The 19,153-nt window shown below is 39.1% G+C and overlaps 1 protein-coding gene across 2 annotated transcripts in view; it reads left to right on the top strand.

The window, feature by feature from the left end:
• The window catches only part of LOC124612688 (INO80 complex subunit D), a 158,534-nt gene that overhangs the window by 54,126 nt on the left and 85,255 nt on the right, over window positions 1-19,153 (top strand). For both annotated transcript variants that reach the window (XM_047141023.1, XM_047141024.1), the window contains one exon: window positions 2,084-3,003. In XM_047141023.1, coding sequence (XP_046996979.1) covers window positions 2,084-3,003 — 920 coding nt within the window. The remainder of the gene's footprint in view (window positions 1-2,083; window positions 3,004-19,153) is intronic.

Here is a 19,153-nt window from a genome sequence, read left to right as displayed (position 1 = left end):
TTCTTATTGTGTTCCCAGTTTTCAGAATTCGATCAGTAACATCCAGCCAGAACTTCTTCCTAACAGAATTTGTGTGTTAAATATTTCTTATGTACACAGAGCTACACAAAACCTTCACTCAGTAAGCAGAAAACAGTAACCAACTGAACAAGTTCACCATACTGCAGTAAGACATGCAACTAACCCCCCCCCCCCCCCTGCCCTCCCCAAGTCCCCCAGTTCTTAGTTCAGTAGTCCTTCATCCTTCTTGACTGTAAGGGTGGATTTATCAGCTTGCTGCATCTCTGGCACACTATTATTACATGGGTATACACTGTATCCATCCTGTACACATTTCAAACATCATTGCTCACATCAGGATTTCAAGGCAGGACACAACCTGTCACGAGTCTACACATTTTGGTAAAATGCAACATAACCTGCATCATATAACTGTGTTTTTGTCTTTTTTGACATTTTTTTCTTTATTGGCACAAATAATAAAACATACATGGTGAAAACTGTTTGTTTTTACTGATGAGCCCGTATAATTTAATTAATTAATTTTTATTTATTTATTAAATTTAATTTCCAAATAAATTATATAATAAATAAAAATAATAATAAAATAAATAACAATAAAATAATAAAAATAAATAAATAATTAACAGGTAAATAATATGCATTTTAAATACATTATTTTTATTTATTTATTAAATTTAATTTATAAATATATTGAATATGGCATGTTATGTGACTTGTTTGACGTTTTATTTATGTAATTACATATCTAATTCAGTGGGAGATTGTATACCAAATTCGATAACATTTCAGATCCTATGAAACATTTCCACCTTATTAACAGGCTATTCCTTGTCATGCACACGTGCTGCACTGAACGTTAATGCGACGGTACATGGAATCCAAACATCAGAAAACATAATGCTAGTGATAAGTATTATTATAATAGTAAAATGAGCGGCATGAAGTTTCCATGTGAGATCAGAATAATTTTCAAGAGTGCTTCTGAACTCAGTTTTGAACTTTCCTGAGAAATAAACTACAATCCATTAAAGAAGCATGAATAGGCAATTTCACTGAACTGCTTTAAACAGAGTGAAGCAAACTGCCACTATTATATTGAGTATTTCTATATATGTGCAGCATTCGTGAAGTATGCAGTAGCTGTGTGATGATACAGTTAGAATGGCATATGTAGAATGAGGTGTTGTAATGTTTAGTGGAAGAAATGCAATTTCCTGAATTGTAATAGATGCTTGATGGTCTTTGTTATCATTTTATTAAGAATTCTGTTGTTATTGCTTGTAACATTGAATGTATAACGTTCACTAGTAGGATGTAATTGTTACTTCCGTGCCGTAAGTAAAATTAATGAAGAATTTCATTTATGTGGTGCGGAATGGTGATGTGATTGGAAGATTTTGGTCACACTACAGTTTCAAAATTTTGCAATCCCTTGGATTTTTGGAGTAAGGGAAAAGGGTCAGTGAAATACTTAAAATTATATGTTAAAGTTGTCAGTCAGTATGCCTCTGTCTTCCTGGCATGTTGATTTTAGTAACAAAATAAATAAATAAATAATGAATTTTAGTGTATTAGATGGTGGAAAATCTAGGATGGGATAATGTCAATATTATAAAAAGGATAGTTGTGACTCACCATATAGCGAAGATGGTGAGTCGCAGATACGAACAACAAAAAGACTGTCAGACAGAGCTTTCAGTCTAAACAGGCCTTCATCAGAATAGACAACATTCAAACACAAACTTTATTCCGATGAAGGCCTGTGAGGCTGAAAGTTTTGTTTGATAGTTTTTTGTACTAGCTATCTGCAACTCAGCATCTATGCTATATGGTGAATTGTAGTGTACAGCATTCAAACCACTTTACCTAAGTATCCACATAATACCATTGAAAAATTGCTTTAAGGTTTCCAAACCCATCACTGAAATAAAAAAAATAAAATAAAAGGGACAGAACCTATTAGCAAAAATCATACAGCTAAAGATGATACCTCTTCATTCTTATAACAATGTTTCACTTTAAAATTACAAAAAAGAGTAATACTGATTTTGTGTTACAGATTCTGTAATGGCCACACACAAGTGGCTGTTGGTATGGCACCAAAGAAAGATTATAAAATCAGAAAAGGCAAGATGATCCCTAATAAGGACAATATACCATCACCCACTTCACCATCTTCAGATGGAAAGTTGAAATTTTCAGACAGATTGAAAGCATTATTAAATTCAGGAGGTGTCAAGGACGGTGACACTGAATCAGATGACCCTTACACATTCAGTGAACCAGAGCCTCAAGTTCTGCGATTGTATCAGAAGGCAGATGCTAGCAATATGTATACAAAAAACTGTGTATCGTTAAAACCTAATTGTACTGAAGTCGATGTCAAACCTGCTGAGCAGAACATTGTTGGTGAAATGATTAAAATTGAAGGTACTGATGTGGCTAGGTTGTCACCAGCTGTGTCTAAGAGCATTTTTCAGCCAATTTCTGGGAGAATTGTGCTTGACAACAGAGTGTCAGACGACGAAAGTTCAAAAACCATGAACAGGTTGCAGGCAAAAATAGCTCAGAATAAAGTGATAGGGAAACATAAGAAAGTCCATTCATCTAGTCCTAGTCCGGAATTGAAGAACGTTGTAAGGAAACGCCCGTCACCACCCAAAAACTGCTGGCAACCTGTTAAAGAAAGAAGCCTTCTGGAGGAACAATTACTGGGTGTTAATTCAGATGTCGCTGTGAAGACGGAACCTCCTAGTCCTCCACTGTCTTCCTCTCCTCCCAAGTATCAGAAACCTAGTGCCAGCCAAAAACAGTATATACCAATTTCAGTTCATTCGGTCAGGGTTGCTGTTCCACCTGCTCAACAAAGAATTAGAAAAAGCAGGAGAAAACTTGATGTCTCTTGCCATGAATCACTGCAGCGGATACAGCACTTAAAAGAAAAAATTAGAGAGTATAACTGTGATTTGTTTCCTTTAGGTAAGTACTCATTTATACGTGATTCACTTAGATAATGTAAGTATAAATTGTGTTTATTTGTTGTAGTACTTTAATTATGGAGCTGAGTGACGCTTGAGAGCTGTCTCCCTACAGAAAGGATAATGCGTCACAGAGACATAAGTTAAATTCTAATGTCAATATGGAATATGCTTTCCTGGTGATGGGAGTTTTATTTGTAAGCTTTTAAGGAAAAAGTGATCTGTTCCACAGGATATTCAGTTGTAGGGATGAAAACTGCTATTTTGTCATCAAATTTGAAATTGTAGCTTAGTACTACTCTGAAGTTTCAGCATTACATTCAGAAAAAAAGTCAAGAAAGTACCACAGACTTTTAATATTCTGCATGATCATTCAGTTATCAGTAACTGCCAACAACATGTAGAAACTAAACTCCTCTCAAGCCAATGCCAACTAAAGAACTGACACATAATTAATTTGGTATTGTTTTTGTAACAAGTTCACTACAACAGTTATGACATTGATGCACAGAATTGTATAAAGCTTGTTTTTCTTCTTTGTCCACTTTTCAAGGCTACTACTTGTTCAGGCTGAGCACCTAATAATTGCAAATGCTGCCCCATTTTACCAGGTACATGCCAGTGGACCCATGCTGCCACATTATACTTCAGAGGAGAGACTGTAACTAGTAAAAATAACTCAAATCACCAACAATATTCAGATTTCATGGGTTGGGAATTGTGTTTACTTGTTTGTGTATTTTTATTATTATGGAAAATCCAGAATAGAGTGTAAGAATAGTATGAAAAGGATAGTTGCTATTCACCATATAGCGGAGATGCTGAGTCACAGAAAGTACATTAAGGGAATTCCGTTTACAGAAGAGAGAAGAGTGGTCTGCTATGAAGCAAGTCACTACTGGGTTGCATCCCAGAATGGCATATACATTGTAAGAATGGTTCTCCACGAAATGCAGTCTGGTACTGTGTGTGAAATGCGGAGACTACGGTATACATTAGAAGACTCTAGTGAGCCACTTCATTTATTGTGTGTATGACAATCAGTGGTGGGAGGGACAGATGCAAGATATAACAGTCTCCTTTATGACACCTCATGGTCCTATTAATACTTTCAAATGGCGATCATCAAAAGATCAGTGTGCAGTTCCCATTTCCCAAGTATTGCTCTTGTTGGATCATCCTTGTCCATGTACAAATTCAGCTTAGCTATACAAGTTCAATGGCAGGTGAAAAAACAAAAAAAAAAACAAAAACAAATGAACTCTGTTCGACAGTGCAGTGTTGATTGCCACATTGTAGGTAATTTTAATTCATGGAAAGTCATGAAGTAAAATCATGACAGAAGACTATAATAATGTGTGAATAATACCATAAAAAGAAAAGGGGCTATAAATATTCTATATCTCATTTTCGTCATAAAAGCCTTTTGAACAAAACTATGAATTGTTTTCCCACTCACTTATAATGTTATTTTGATTCAGAAATACCATTTTTCATGATGTTTACTTAAAATCAGCAATCAATTTAAATATTTAAGTGCCCATGATTTTTTTTTTTTTTGACTTTGCGAGTAGAGCTAGGTCTACCTAAAAAATTTCTCATGTTTTTTTACAGATAAGTATTGTCTACTTTGATTGTACATTCCCTAAGAACAATGACCAACTAATGTACTATGAAATTTTTAGAAGATTTAGAATGGGGTTTTGGAGAAAATTTCTAAATAACCAAAAATTTCAGATTCTCTCATCTTTATGTACAGATATTTTGACAGTTTAAGAACTTCATGCATTCTACATCTACATCTACATCCACATCCATACTCTTCAAGCCACCTGACGGTGTGTGGCGGAGGGTACTTTGAGTACCTCTGTTGATTCTCCCTTCTATTCCAGTCTCGTATTGTTTGTGGAAAGAAAGATTGTCGGTATGCCTCTGTGTGGGCTCTAATCTCTTCGCGAGATATACGTAGGAGGGAGCAATATACTGCTTGTCTCCTCGGTGAAGGTATGTTCTCGAAACTTCAACAAAAGCCCGTACCGAGCTACTGAGCATCTCTCCTCCAGAAGCTTCCACTGGAGTTTATCTATCATCACCGTAACACTTTCGTGATTACTAAATGATCCTGTAACAAAGCGCGCTGCTCTCCATTGGATCTTCTTTCTCTCTTCTATCAACCCTATCTGGTACGGATCCCACACTGCTGAGCAGTATTCGAGCAGTGGGTGAACAAGTGTACTGTAACCTACTTCCTTTGTTTTCCGATTGCATTTCCTTAGGATTCTTCCAGTGAATCTCAGTCTGGTATCTGCTTTACCGACTATCAACTTTATATGATCATTCCATTGTAAATCACTCCTAATGCCTACTCCCAGATAATTTATAGGATTAACTGCTTCCAGTTGCTGACCTGCTATATTGTAGTTAAATGATAAAGGATCTTTCTTTCTATGTATTCGCAGCACGTTACACTTGTCAACATTATGATTCAATTGCCATTCCCTGCACCGTGTGTCAATTTGTTGCAGATCCTCCTGCATTTCAGTAAAATTTTCAATTGTTACAACCTCTCGATATACTACAGCATCATCCGCAAAAAGCCTCAGTGAACTTCCGATGCTATCCACAAGGTTGTTTATAATGTATATTGTGAATAGCAATGGTCCTACGACACTCCCCTGCGGCACACCTGAAATCACTCTTACTTCGGAAGACTTCTCTCCATGCTGCATTCTGTTATCTAGGAACTCTTCAATCCAATCACACACTTGGTCTGATAGTCCATATGCTCTTACTCTGTTCATTAAACGACTGTGGGGAACTGTATCGAACACCTTGCAGAAGTCAAGAAACACAGCATCTACCTGGGAACCCATGTCTATGACCCTCCGAGTCTCATGAATGAATAGTGCGAGCTGGGTTTCACACAGTCGTCTTTTTCGAAACCCATGCTGATTCCTACAGAGTAGATTTCTAGTCTCCAGAAAAGTCATTATACTCTTAACATAATACTTGTTCCAAAATTCTACAACTGATCAACATTAGAGACATATGTCTATAGTTCTGTACATCTGTTCGACGTCCCTTCTTGAAAATAGGGATGACCTGTGCCCTTTTCCAATCCTTAATGTCGTAGTTGACAGCAGTCCTTCCACTTCATTGTTTCTCAAGACAGTTAACATCCTGTGACTATTCAACTATTCATATTTTCAAAACATAATTTTGAAATTTGCAATAAATTACAATGTTTTTTGGATTATTTAAAAAAAAAAAAAAAACCTCGAAGGTATGTTTGTATTAATCATGTCTCATAGTATTGAGGACGAAGTATTTATTGAAAATAAATTCAGATCTGTATCACTTTTTGATTTCTTTATTACAATTTTTCCTTTCGTTACAACATTTTCACAAATACTCCGATTTAGAGGCGTCTGTAGTGTTTGAACAAATCACCATACAATCAGAATATTGTAGTTTAGGAGAGGTATCATGTGAAACTTCAACATATATTTGTTTTCAGCAGGATTTGAAATAATGATGTGACACATTCACTCTTGACCTGTATGATTTAAGGTGAAATCGCCGAATTTCTCCTACCTGATGGCTGAAAGTAGTCTAGATTGGCTTGATGAGTGTAAGAATAAAATGACAAATTCTCCATGACATTGACAATCATTGGATTAGAATTTAGTTATTATTGAAAGGCATTTAAGTCCACATTACCTTTTTCTGGGTTATCTGCTATAAAACTGAAATTGTTTCTTGGTAGGTTAGGATACAAAATTCTTTGTCATACCATTTAAGATACACTCGTATAAATTCTCACAGTGATTCCAGAAAACTTTGAGTGGCAAAGATTTCATATTTAGGGTGTGCTGATACATACCCTCCTTCCCTCCCTCCCTCCCTCCCACTAGTTCTTCTCTCTCTCTCTCTCCCCATCTCAGACCCACTAGTTCATCTTTCATACATAACATTATTTTGAATAGCAATTGGAATCATTTATTGATTCTGTGCAGAGTCTGTACCAGTTTACAGAGATTGATAAAATGCAGAGCCTATGGCACTTAGGTCAGGCCCTGGCACTATAAGATATAGTCATTTGTCTTTCTGGTAATGATTAATCCCACACCACTGAAAATCTTGTTAAGAGTTTGAATAGCCTTGAGATTCTATTTCTCAAATTTACATCATAAATAGTGTGACGAATGAAGGTGTTGCTTTACTAGTTACAAAGTTGATAGTTGATAGATGAATTGTTGGAAGAAGATACTCTAAGGTGAAGGGAATCTTACCCCAACTTCTCCTAAGTGTTGATGCGTGCCACAGTTACTATGAAATCTAATGCTCTCATAATCAGCAGTAAGTTGTCCACTTTGCCTTATCAGCTGATATTCTTATAACATAGCAAACACGCGAGTTACTTTGGTGAATAGAAGAAAAATTTTAATTCATTATTAGTTGGTATATACTATTTGAATGCATATTTGTGCCCCAGAATAGATTATTTCCTTGACATCCTACTGCATATCCAATCTTTTATGATTTTTAATTCGGACTAGTAGCAAATACGAATACATAGTTTAAAAAAATGTGTGTGTTTTAGTTTTATGTTTATTGCCTTTCTTGGTACAAGTTCTCAGAATACTATGTTTCCATACACCATTATTCAGATATGCTTTTTTACCATTAATAAATGCTTTATTTCTAAATATCTGACAATACTTCCTGTCACACCTTCATAAAACAGAGCTTCTCAGAAATGTCACATTTGCTGATTTATATACTTCATTTTTAGTAAATGTACTACCTTTCAGCATTGTTCATCATTGTAAATAGTCTTCATGGGTTTGGTGCCAGATTACGTTGTGCAAATTCCACAATATTTCCTTGGAGCAGCTGCCAGACATCTTCAGATGGTTCGACCTTGCTAGGTACGACCAGTCGTACCTAGCCACCAGAAAGGTTGAACCACCTGAAGATGTTGGACATTTGCTCCGAGGAAATATTGCGGAAATTGCACAATGTGATCCAGCCGCAAACCGGTCAAGACTATTTACAACACATCTTCTAGGAAAGCTTGAAGAGTCACATTGTACATCATTATTGCAGATTTGTCTGCATGTAAACATATTAATAATTATCTCTTGTCTATTCCTGTCTACCTTTCCTGTCGGTGCCAGAATTGAATTTCACTTAACTTTGTTTGGGCAAAAGTAAAAGTGCCCTAAATTTATCTTGAGTACATTAGTGACCTTTAACAATTCTTCGTAAGAAGGTAACTGAAGTATGCTGACACTAGACTCATGGCAGTGATATTGTAGGTTCACAGTACCCTACATAGTGTAATAACAATCATCAACTGAGTAAAATAGAGCATTGAACTATGGCGCCTCTACTGAATAAAGTAATTTTCCAATTCATATTAGCTCATCCCATAACGCACATAAACTCATTCCATACCAAGAAGTCTAATGATCCCCACTTTACTATATCAGGTTCTGTTCAAATTTTGTATGTTCTTGTTATAGATAGTTCCACAAAATGTTAGCTCTCAGTATGCAGTAGTTGACCCATTGGTCAAATCTGTCAAAATTTTGCAATAAGCACTTCATCACATCTGAAGCTGTGTGTTTCCGTGAATAGTTAAACTATATCTCTGAGACTTGATTCATTAGTTTATTAGTTTGGATAGTATGTGTGTACACATCTTTAACATTTAGCGCACCAGGTGTACTCAGTCTCGTCAAGAAATTTGGTCATAGCAAGAAACATTCAGTTTGGGCAGAATTCCATCCCAAAGTAATAGTAGTAAAATGGTATGCTTTTGGGTGTTTGTACTCCATTAGTTTCTATGTAGGACCTGCAAAATTTAGCTTTTAGGAATGTGTAGTTCTTGAGAGAATAGGAGGAAAATTTTGCCCCAGAAATTTTTTCTTGCTTTTTCTACAATTTGGAAGTCCATTCATTGCAAACAGCATATTTTCTCTGTATAATGTTAACTATGCTACACTGTGTTTTCAGATGTATTCAAATGCAAACAACTAACACTTTTTTTACTTCTATTCAAAGAATAAGTGTACCACTTTCCATGAATAGACTCTTTATGTTGTTGCATTAACAATTTGCTTCTCTGTACTGTTAGCTGTTTTATTCAGTACAGCTTCAGATATATGTATGAAAAGAAGTACTTCAAATTTGCTTCTCTAAGACAAGAGTACTAGCAACTTTCAAGTCCACATGGTCCCAGCATTGTAAGGTTTTATCTGTTTGCCAATTATTGTTCACTGAAATTAAATTATATTGTTGTTCTCTTCATTCTTGTATTGTAAGAGCACCTACAGTGTGTCATTTGTTTAGAGAGAGAGAGAGAGAGAGAGAGAGAGGGGGGGGGGGGCAGGGGGGGGGGGGCAATCTGTCCAATCAGCGGCTATATGAGTTTGCACTGATTGTAAGGATCATGTGTTCAGCTATCTGGTCACCAATAACAGACAAAAACACTTGATTATCTAAATAAGTTTGACTGTAAAATTATGTTTTCCAAATTCTGTGACCTCATACCTGACTGGAATGTTGCAATAAAGTTCTCCGGGATGCACATTGTGTGCGCTTGTGCCACAAAGAAAAAAAAGTTAAAATTTTGATGGGCTTCATTGTATGCAACACTGAATCAAAAGATTGCATGCTCCATCAGTGTAAAAGTTGTCAAGGGAAAACTGCAGTGGGGTCATACTTTACTGTTGTGTGTAAAGATGTTAATCCAGATGTTGTCGAATACAAACAGTGGTTGCCAACAGATCGCCCATCACTTGAAATAAAAGAAATGCCTGTTGCATCCTTCTTACTGGAGTTGCTCACTGAAACATCTGACCTGATAATACATCATTTCCTTCTGAAAAACTAGACACAGTATCTTTAAAATGAAAGAAAACCTGAAGCCTGCTGAAGGAAAACTTGTGTTAAATTTTGCAGAAAATTATTCATTTGTTGTATGGGATTCTGTGCAGGTTTTACATTGGGGATACAGTTAAGTCACTGTGCATCCCACATTAATTCATTTGTTCAATTGAGTTTGTGTTTCAGTGTAAGAGCATCCACAATATAAGTGATAGCTGAAGGCATGACACAGTAGCTGTTCATGTTTTTTGTGACAAAACAGCCTCTTGAGACAGACAGTGAGTGAATTTGTTGAAAATTTTATACCTTAATGATGGATGGGCTACTGATTACAAAAATTTGTGACAGTGTCACCAAGTTTTTGGTATAAAAGCAGAATGCAACCTCTTTGGTAAATGCCTTGGTAAATCTGCATGTGGAGGAGTTGGAGGAACTGTCAAATGCCTGTTGTCAATGGCTAGCTAGCTTGAGGTGTTCAAAAGAAATCCAAATTCTTAACTTCAATGAAAATAATCAGTCTTTGAAAATATAATGCAGTTGGATAGGTAAAAAATCTACTCACCAAGCGGTGGCAAGAGAACACACACATAAAGGTATTTAAATTTGTAAGCTTTCAGAGCTAGGGCTCCTTTTGCCAACAGAAGGGTTGAAGGGGAATGAAGAGGGATGAAGGAAAAGATCTGGTCAGGTTTAGGAAATGGGGAGAATTTAGAAAAGTCAACCAGTACCCCAAGTCAGGGGAGACTTACCAAACAGACTGCTGGGGGACTTCTCTGGATGAGATTTGAAAACCTGAGAGCTTAAAGGTAGAAGTTACAGTAATATGCAAAACAGGGATTACTGATGAAACATTATTCACAAGTTAAGTAGAGCATAAAGCTAAGTGCATTGTGTGTGATAGAGATGGAAGGGGTGGGGGAGGGGGCAGGGAAAAATTGACAGGTCAGAAAATGAAAGACTTTGAATACTAAAAGAGAGGGAAGAAAGGAATAATTACTGTGAAGAAATGCTGACACTGAAGAAATCAGACAATGGAAAATCCAGGATGGAATGTAACAATATTATGAAAAGGAAAGTTGCTGCTCACCATACAGCAGAGACGCTGAGCCGCAGATAGCTTTTGGCCAGAGAGGCCACCATCAAGATTAGACCACAGACGCACACATACACACTCATGCAAGTGCAACTCTCTCTCTCTCTCTCTCTCTCTGTCTCTCTCTCTCTCTCTCTCTCTCTCTCTCTCTCTCTCTCACACACACACACACACACACAAACACAAACACACACACGCGACTGCAGTCCCAGGCAACTGAGGCCACACTGCCAGCAGCAGCACCAGTGCATGATGGGAGTGGCGATTGGGTGGGGGTAAGGAGGGGGGACAGTAGGGTGGGGGTGGCAGACAATGACATACTGTTGGGAAGCGCACAAGGACGAGCTGGAAAGAGGGTAGGGCAGCTGTGTAGAGTCGGGAGGGCAGTGGGGAAGGGGGGGGGGGGGGGAATATCGGAAAAGGAAAAAAAGTAAAAAGACTGGATGCGATGGTGGAATGAGGGCTGTGTAGTGCTGGAATGGGAACAGAGAAGGGGCTGGGTGGGCGAGGACAATGACTAACGAAGGTTGAGGCCAGGAAGGTTATGGGAATGTAGGATGTAGGTAAAGTAGTTGTTGGAGAAATTCATATAAATTAAGGCCAGATGAGTGACAAGAACCAAGGTCATGTAACAGCGGTTTTGCAGAGTTCTGAGAAATAGGTGTCTGGGGGGGGAGAATCCAAATAATACATGTGGTGAAACAGGCGCTGAGGTTACGACTGTCATGATGTAGGGCATACTCTGCAACAGGATACTGTGTGTTGCCAGGATACACCCTCCTGACTATGCTTATTCATCCTAACTGATAACTTCGTGGCAGTTATGCCAATGTAAGAGGCTGAACAGTCTTTACTTCCTTTGACAGTATATGTTTGGCCAGTTACAGGGCTGCTGTAGTTGGTGGTAGGAGGGTGCATAAGGCAAGTCATACAGTGGAGATGGTCACAAAGTAGGAGCTGTAGGGTAGGGAAATGGGTGCAGAGGCACCATAGGGGCTGGCAAGGATATTGCGGGGATCGGGAGGGCAACGAAAAGCTGTTTAAGGTGTGGTGGACAAATGCCAGACAGAATGGAATGTTTTGAGGAAGTCATGGATTTGTCAAAGCAGCTAATTGACAAAGACTAGGATATTGAGAGACAAGAGGTCTCCCAAGTTGTTTTTGTAGGGATCAACACTGCCAGGATTGGATATGATGGCCTGGGAAATCTGCTTTTGAACTAGGTTGGTGGGGTAATTACTTTCAATGAAGGCTGAGGTGAGAGTTGTGGTGTATTGCTGTAAAGACTTTGCATCTGAACAGATATGTTTGCTTCAAATACCAAGGCCGTGTGTGAATGAATGTTTGTAATGGAAAGGATGGCAACTGTCAAAATGTAAGTACTGTTGTTTGTCAGTAGATTTAATGTGAACAGGAGTGTGTAGCTGATCTTTGGTGAGGATGAGGTCAACATTAAGGAAAGTGGCATAGGATTCGAAATAGGACCATGTGAACTTAATTGTAATTTTATTTACTGTGGTCAACCTATTTAGAGATTTCAAGAATTATAATAGGTCAGTTTCAGTATGAGTCCATATGGCAAAGAGATCATCATTATATCCAAACCAAACCAGGGACTGAAAGCATATGGGTTCCAGGAAAGTCCTCTCCAAGCAACCCGTAAAAGGTTGATATACGAGGTGCATTCAAGTTCTAAGGCCTCAGATTTTTTTTTCTCCGGACTGGAAACAGATAGAAACATGTGCATTGTTTTAAAATGAGGCCACGTTCATTGTCAATACGTCCCCGAGATGGCAGCACCATACGGCAGATGGAATTTTACCGCCAGCGGCGAGAATGAGAACTGTTTTAAATACTTAAAATGGCAACGTTTTCCTTACTTGAACAGCGTGCAATCATTCGTTTTCTGAATTTGCATGGTGTGAAACCAATTGAAATTCATCGACAGTTGAAGGAGACATGTGGTGATGGAGTTATGGATGTGTCGAAAGTGCGTTAGTGGGTGCGACAGTTTAATGAAGGTGTGACAACAAACCGAAACAACCTCGGGCTCGCACAAGCCGGTCTGACGACATGATCGAGAAAGTGGAGAGAATTGTTTTGGGGGATCGCCGAATGACTGTTGAACAGATCGCCTCCAGAGCTGGCATTTCTGTGGGTTCTGTGCACACAATCCTGCATGACGACCTGAAAATGCGAAAAGTGTCATCCAGGTGGGTGCCACGAATGCTGACAGACGACCACATGGCTGCCCGTGTGGCATGTTGCCAAGCAATGTTGACGCGCAACAACAGCATGAATGGGACTTTCTTTTTGTTGGTTGTGACAATGGATGAGACGTGGGTGCCATTTTTCAATCCAGAAACAAAGCGCCAGTCAGCTCAGTGGATGCACACAGATTCACCGCCACCAAAAAATTTCGGGTAACCGCCAGTGCTGAAAAAATGATGGTGTCCATGTTCTGGGACAGCGAAGGCGTGATCCTTACCCATTGCGTTCCAAAGGGCACTACGGTAACAGGTGCATCCTACGAAAATGTTGTGAAGAACAAATTCCTTCCTGCACTCCAACAAAAACATCCGGGAAGGGCTGCGCATGTGCTGTTTCACCAAGACAACGCACCCGCACATCGAGCTAACGTTACGCAACAGTTTCTTCGTGATAACAACTTTGAAGTGATTCCTCATGCTCCCTACTCACCTGACCTGGCTCCTAGTGACTTTTGGCTTTTTCCAACAATGAAAGACACACTCCGTGGCCGCACATTCACCAGCCATGCTGCTATTGCCTCAGCGATTTTCCAGTGGTCAAAACAGACTCCTAAAGAAGCCTTCGCCGCTGCCATGGGATCATGGCGTCAGCGTTGTGAAAAATGTGTGTGTCTGCAGGGCGATTACGTCGAGAAGTAACGCCAGTTTCATCGATTTCGGGTGAGTAGTTAATTAGAAAAAAAATCGGAGGCCTTAGAACTTGAATGCACCTCGTAGGAAAGAACTATACTGGTTCTCATGGCTGTGCCCCTGATGTGTATGTATATCTGTCCCTCAATGGTAAAGTAGTTGTTGGAAAGTATAATGCTGATTAAGGTGAACAGGAGAGAGATCATAGATTTGGAATCAAATTGGCACTGAGGAAATGTTCAGCAGCAGACATTGTTTTGTTCTGAATCCCATGCCACTTTCTTTGATGTTGACCTCGTGCTCACCAAAAATCAGCTACACACTTCTGTTCAAATTAAAACTACTAATAAACAACAGTATTTACTTTTTGACAATTGTCGTCATTTCCATTTCAAATGTTCCTGTCCATACAGCCTTGGGACTCAAGGTAAATGTATTTGCTCAGATGGAGACTCTTCACAGCAATACACCACCATTCTCACCTCACCCTTTACTGGACGTAATTACCCCACCAGCCTATTTCAAAAGCAGATTTCCTGGGCCGTCACATCCAATCCTGGTAGTGCTAATACCTCCAGAAAACAACTTAAGAGTACACCCCTTGTCACTCAATATTATTCTGGTCTTGAATGTATTAATCAGCTACTTTGACAAGGTCCTGACTTCCTCAAAACATGACATTCTGTCCGACATTTTGCCCACCACTCTTAGAATAGCTTTTTGTCGCCCTCCCAATCTCCACAGGGTCCTTTTCAGATCCTATGCTGCTTCTGCACCCATTTCCGTACCCTATGGCACCTACCCCAGTGTCCATCCCTACTTTAAGACTTGCTGTATGCAACCTCCTACCACCATCTGTAGCAGCCTTGTAACTGGCAAAATATATACTATCAAAGAGAGTCAACACACTAAACATACTGTTCAGCCTTTTACATTGGTGTGACTCTCGTCAAGTTGTAAGGATGAATGACATTGGCAGAGGGTGTATACTAGTGAACACACAATATCCTGTTATAGAGCATGCCCTACATCATGACAGTGATAACCTCAGTGCCTGTTTCACCACATGTGCCATCTGGATTCTTCCGCTCCTTATCCCCTCCTGCCCAGACACCAGTTTCTCAGAACTTGGCAGGTGAGAACTGGCGTCACAACATGTTCTTGGTTCTTGTCACCCACCTAGCCTTAATTTACATTAATTTCGTCACAGTAACTATTCCTTCGTTCACTTCCTTCTAGTATTATATATCTTTCATTTTCTGACCTGTCTATTCCCCCCCCCCCCACCCCCCCCCCCCCCACCCCCCTTTCCCATCTCTATCACATACAATGCTCTTAGTTTTCTGCTCTTCTTAACTCATGTACAATGTTTTGGCATTAATACCTGTTTTGCATATTACCGTATCTTTCACCTTAAAGATCCCATGTTTTCAAATCTCGTCCAGTGCAGTCCTCAACAGTCTGCCTGATACAGTCTACCCTCATCTCGGGTTCTGGGTGACTTTCCCAAATTCTCCCAATTTCCTAAACCTCCCTAGTGCTTTACCTTCACCCTTCTTCCTTCCCCTTCAACTCTTCTGTGGGCAGAAAAGCCCTGGCTCCAAAAGCTTGCAAATTTAAATACTTCTATATGTGTGCTCTTCTGCTGCTGGTTGGTGAGTAGACCTTTTTCTATCCAGTTACATTGTATTTTCACTTATTTGTTGGATATATTCAAATCTCTCTATCTTACCCTATTGTTTTTGGTCTCTAGGGATCCCTCTATTACCATGTAGGTGTTATCTTGATATGCTAACTCATCTTATAACCACATCCCTCGCCTCTCAGATTCAGCAGACAACCACCTTATTTCTACTCTCATCAATCCACTTTTAATTTTCAGTATTCTCCCATAATATCATCACAAAGCACTTCAATTCTTTCCTTTCTCCAGTTTTTTCTTTACAGTTACATTACAAATTCTAACATTTGATTTGTTCACATGTTATCATAAAACTTGATTACATTTCATTTTGCATGTCAAGGATCAGTTAAAATTGTCATCTCATTTTGCGTGACAAGGATCAGTTAAAATTGTCAATGATAAACCAGGGAGAAAGGTTTGCCCCTGCACATACAGTTGCTAGAATATGAAAAATCCCATGCTTGTTCCATTTGACTTGTGGTGGATTCAGGTAGGGACTAAAGCTTTTGTGACATTAGTTGCCAAAATTTCAGACTCGACAGACAAAAGGTCAGATTTCTAAGTTTCAACTTTGCAGCCAGGTTAGTATGATGTCTGCATTTACAGTAACAGCTGATGTGTTGGTAACATTTGTGAGATGTCACATGTAGAACATCATTCTTGGATTACTTTCATGAATCCTTTTGGCCTTCCATACTTGTTCTACTGACCATTCATGAGGGATATTTGCTGGATCCCTGATCAGAATATTCTCAGAAAGCTGCCAGTTACTGAAGTAAAGTCACTGGGTCATCTTTACAGTTTTCTGGATGTTCTCATTAAATAATAATAATAATAATAATAATAACGCCAATCTTATTACTTTGGATGTGATATCCTTCAATTGGTCTGCCACCATTTTGGCACAAATAATTTACTCTTGTCTTAGTCGCCATAGTTCTTTTATTTTTACGTCTTGACAAAGTTTGCTGTGCAGAATTCTCCTAGCTTAAGGGATGCGTAGTATGTAGTCAACATTGAATGTGCTTGCTTGGCAGTAGCCATCAAACTGTGGCAAAATTGATGCAAAATTTTAACTGCTGCAGCACTGATAATGACATGACTTGTTGACAAAATTCCAGTGTGGGATCCATTAGGTAATCAGCCTGAGGTCTGAGAATATTTAGCAAGAAGTCTGCAGTGAGGCTTGGAAACTATTTTAAGTAACCCACTAACACCTTGTGTATAATGGATGGACTTGGCTGAATTTACATTTCAACTCAAAATGAAGTGATTAATTTTTACAATTAGCTCTGCAAAAGTGTACTTTGCCACGGTGTTTCAAAATTGCAACATTGCTCTGGAGGATACACCGGGTGTAAAAAATTAACTGTTTACAACATGCCACAGTGGTATAGGGGAAGTTAAGATGAGCAATTTGCTCTAACAACAATGTATATTCCTGGATAGAAAGGGAACCACTCACCTATAGTGGTCTGATGTGTGACACATAAAAACACATAACAGAAAACAGTATTCACATTGGCTTTTGAACTCCAGCTGCTTTTGTAGCAGAAGTACTCATTTTCACACACACAATCATACAGACACCCTAACACACTCTCCTATGACTGTAATCTCGTCATAACTGTGTGTGCGTGTGCGTGTGTGCTAGATAAAGGTTGAGAGCCCCAAAGCTACTGTGAATACTGTTTTCTGTTGTGTGTTTCTAATTGCCACACTTCAGTCCGCTGTAATTGAGTGGTTGTCATTCCCTTATTTTGCATACAATTTTATAAAGAGACCTGTGGTCTGTCCATCTAAAAAACAATATCAAATTGACTTATAAAAGTCACTTGACATACTGCCCATTTGGCTAAAATAGTCCATGAATATTAAAAACGCCTTCTTCTTGCACTTACAAAATTTCAAATTATCATTTGTGTAAATTTTACATTACTGTTTGGTGAATTTTAACAATATAAAAATAACAGTTAAAATGTTTTCCTTCTCTGGCCTTTTTACTTGAAGAAGACAGCTATGCTCGTATTGTGTTTAGATTGGATTCGGAAGATAATTAGTTCTGCATAATCTGTTGCAAACGGATGACACATGACCCTTTTGTTTTTGCATTTGTGACACACGGCCCAACGTTGTGGACAGTCTTCTCGTGAATGTTTCGTAAAACACCACGGACATGAAGGAAGTTGCCGTGGGTTTTGCTGCAGTTTCTTAGAGGTTTGTTTACGGTTAGGCCGAGGCTGGGCTTGGGAGCGTATTGCGGCCACGTCGGCCGGCGGGGACATGCCACATGCTTCGTCAACATCGCACAGAGGTTGTATTTCCCTGATGTTGCCCCATGCCTCTATTTGCGCTCCAGCGGCGCGAGAAATTTCAAAAGACTGAGCGATGGATAGGACTTCATGTAGAGTCAGATTTGCCAACTGGAGGGCACGTTGCCTAACTTCTTTGTCGGGCGCCGATCGGATAATAGCATCCCGTACCATGGAATCGGCGTAGGATTCTTTGTTAACTTCAGTAACAAATTGACATTTTCTACTGAGACCGCGAAGTTCAGCAGCCCAAGTGCGGTAGGATTGATTCGGTTGTTTTTGACAACGATAAAAGGCAACACGAGAGGCTACCACATGCATTTGCTTTTAAAAATAGACGGACAGAAGTGAGCACATTTCAGCAAAGGACAAAGATGCAGGATCTTTCAAAGGAGCCAATTGTGACAACAACCGATACATTTGAGGTGAAATCCGTGAAAGGAACAGAGACTTACATGTTTGTTTGTCCACGACATGAAATGCCAAGAAGTGCTGTCGAAGACATTTTTCGTAATCAGACCAGTCTTCCGCCGTCTCGTCGTAAGGAGGAAAAGTAGGTAGAGACAACGATGAGAGACGCCCCGCATTTGATGCCACGACGAAATCACGAATCGCATTTGTGAGAAGCGTTTGCTGTTCTGTGAGACCTTGCAATTGTTGCTCTAAAGTAGCCATGGAAACATGTGGGTCAATGATGGAAAAGAAAAATCACTACCTCGTCGCCAATTGTTATAGCTTCAAGTTGAACAAATATATTTCAAGGAAGACGCAATACATGAAAGTCACAGATCAAGTAAACAGAGTAAGATATGTGTACACTTTAACAGTCAAATCGTAACTGAATCCAAGTCTAGCGGCCGCTGGCTGGCTGGCCGCTTAGGTGGTGTTGCTGCTGCATGGCTGGCAGGCAGTGGACACGCGTAACTGCGCGGTGGCACTTTGAAAGATCGGCGAGTCACAACAGTTAGCATGACATTTTTTTTGTTACAGTAAAATTCTTGATGTATTTGGATGTCACTGGGGCAGTGAATACTACATAAAAGCTCTTAAAACTTGTACACATTATACTGTCCAAACTACCGAATTAAAATATCATAGATCTAGTGTGATTATTCATTAAAAGAGCGATCACCTCAAAAATAATTAAAATCTTTTCATTGCTGTCACTAAATTTCGACAACCTTGACATGAGGCGCTGCTAAAGACCCAGTATTGAATATTGAGGGCTGAGAATTCACAGCATTATCTGTAACATGTATGGGCAGTTG

This window comes from Schistocerca americana, chromosome 4, assembly GCF_021461395.2.
Source record: "Schistocerca americana isolate TAMUIC-IGC-003095 chromosome 4, iqSchAmer2.1, whole genome shotgun sequence".
Classification (NCBI taxonomy): Eukaryota; Metazoa; Arthropoda; class Insecta; order Orthoptera; family Acrididae; genus Schistocerca; species Schistocerca americana.
The sequence above is the reverse complement of the archived record's forward strand: the minus strand, read 5'-3'. Positions and strand labels throughout refer to the sequence as shown.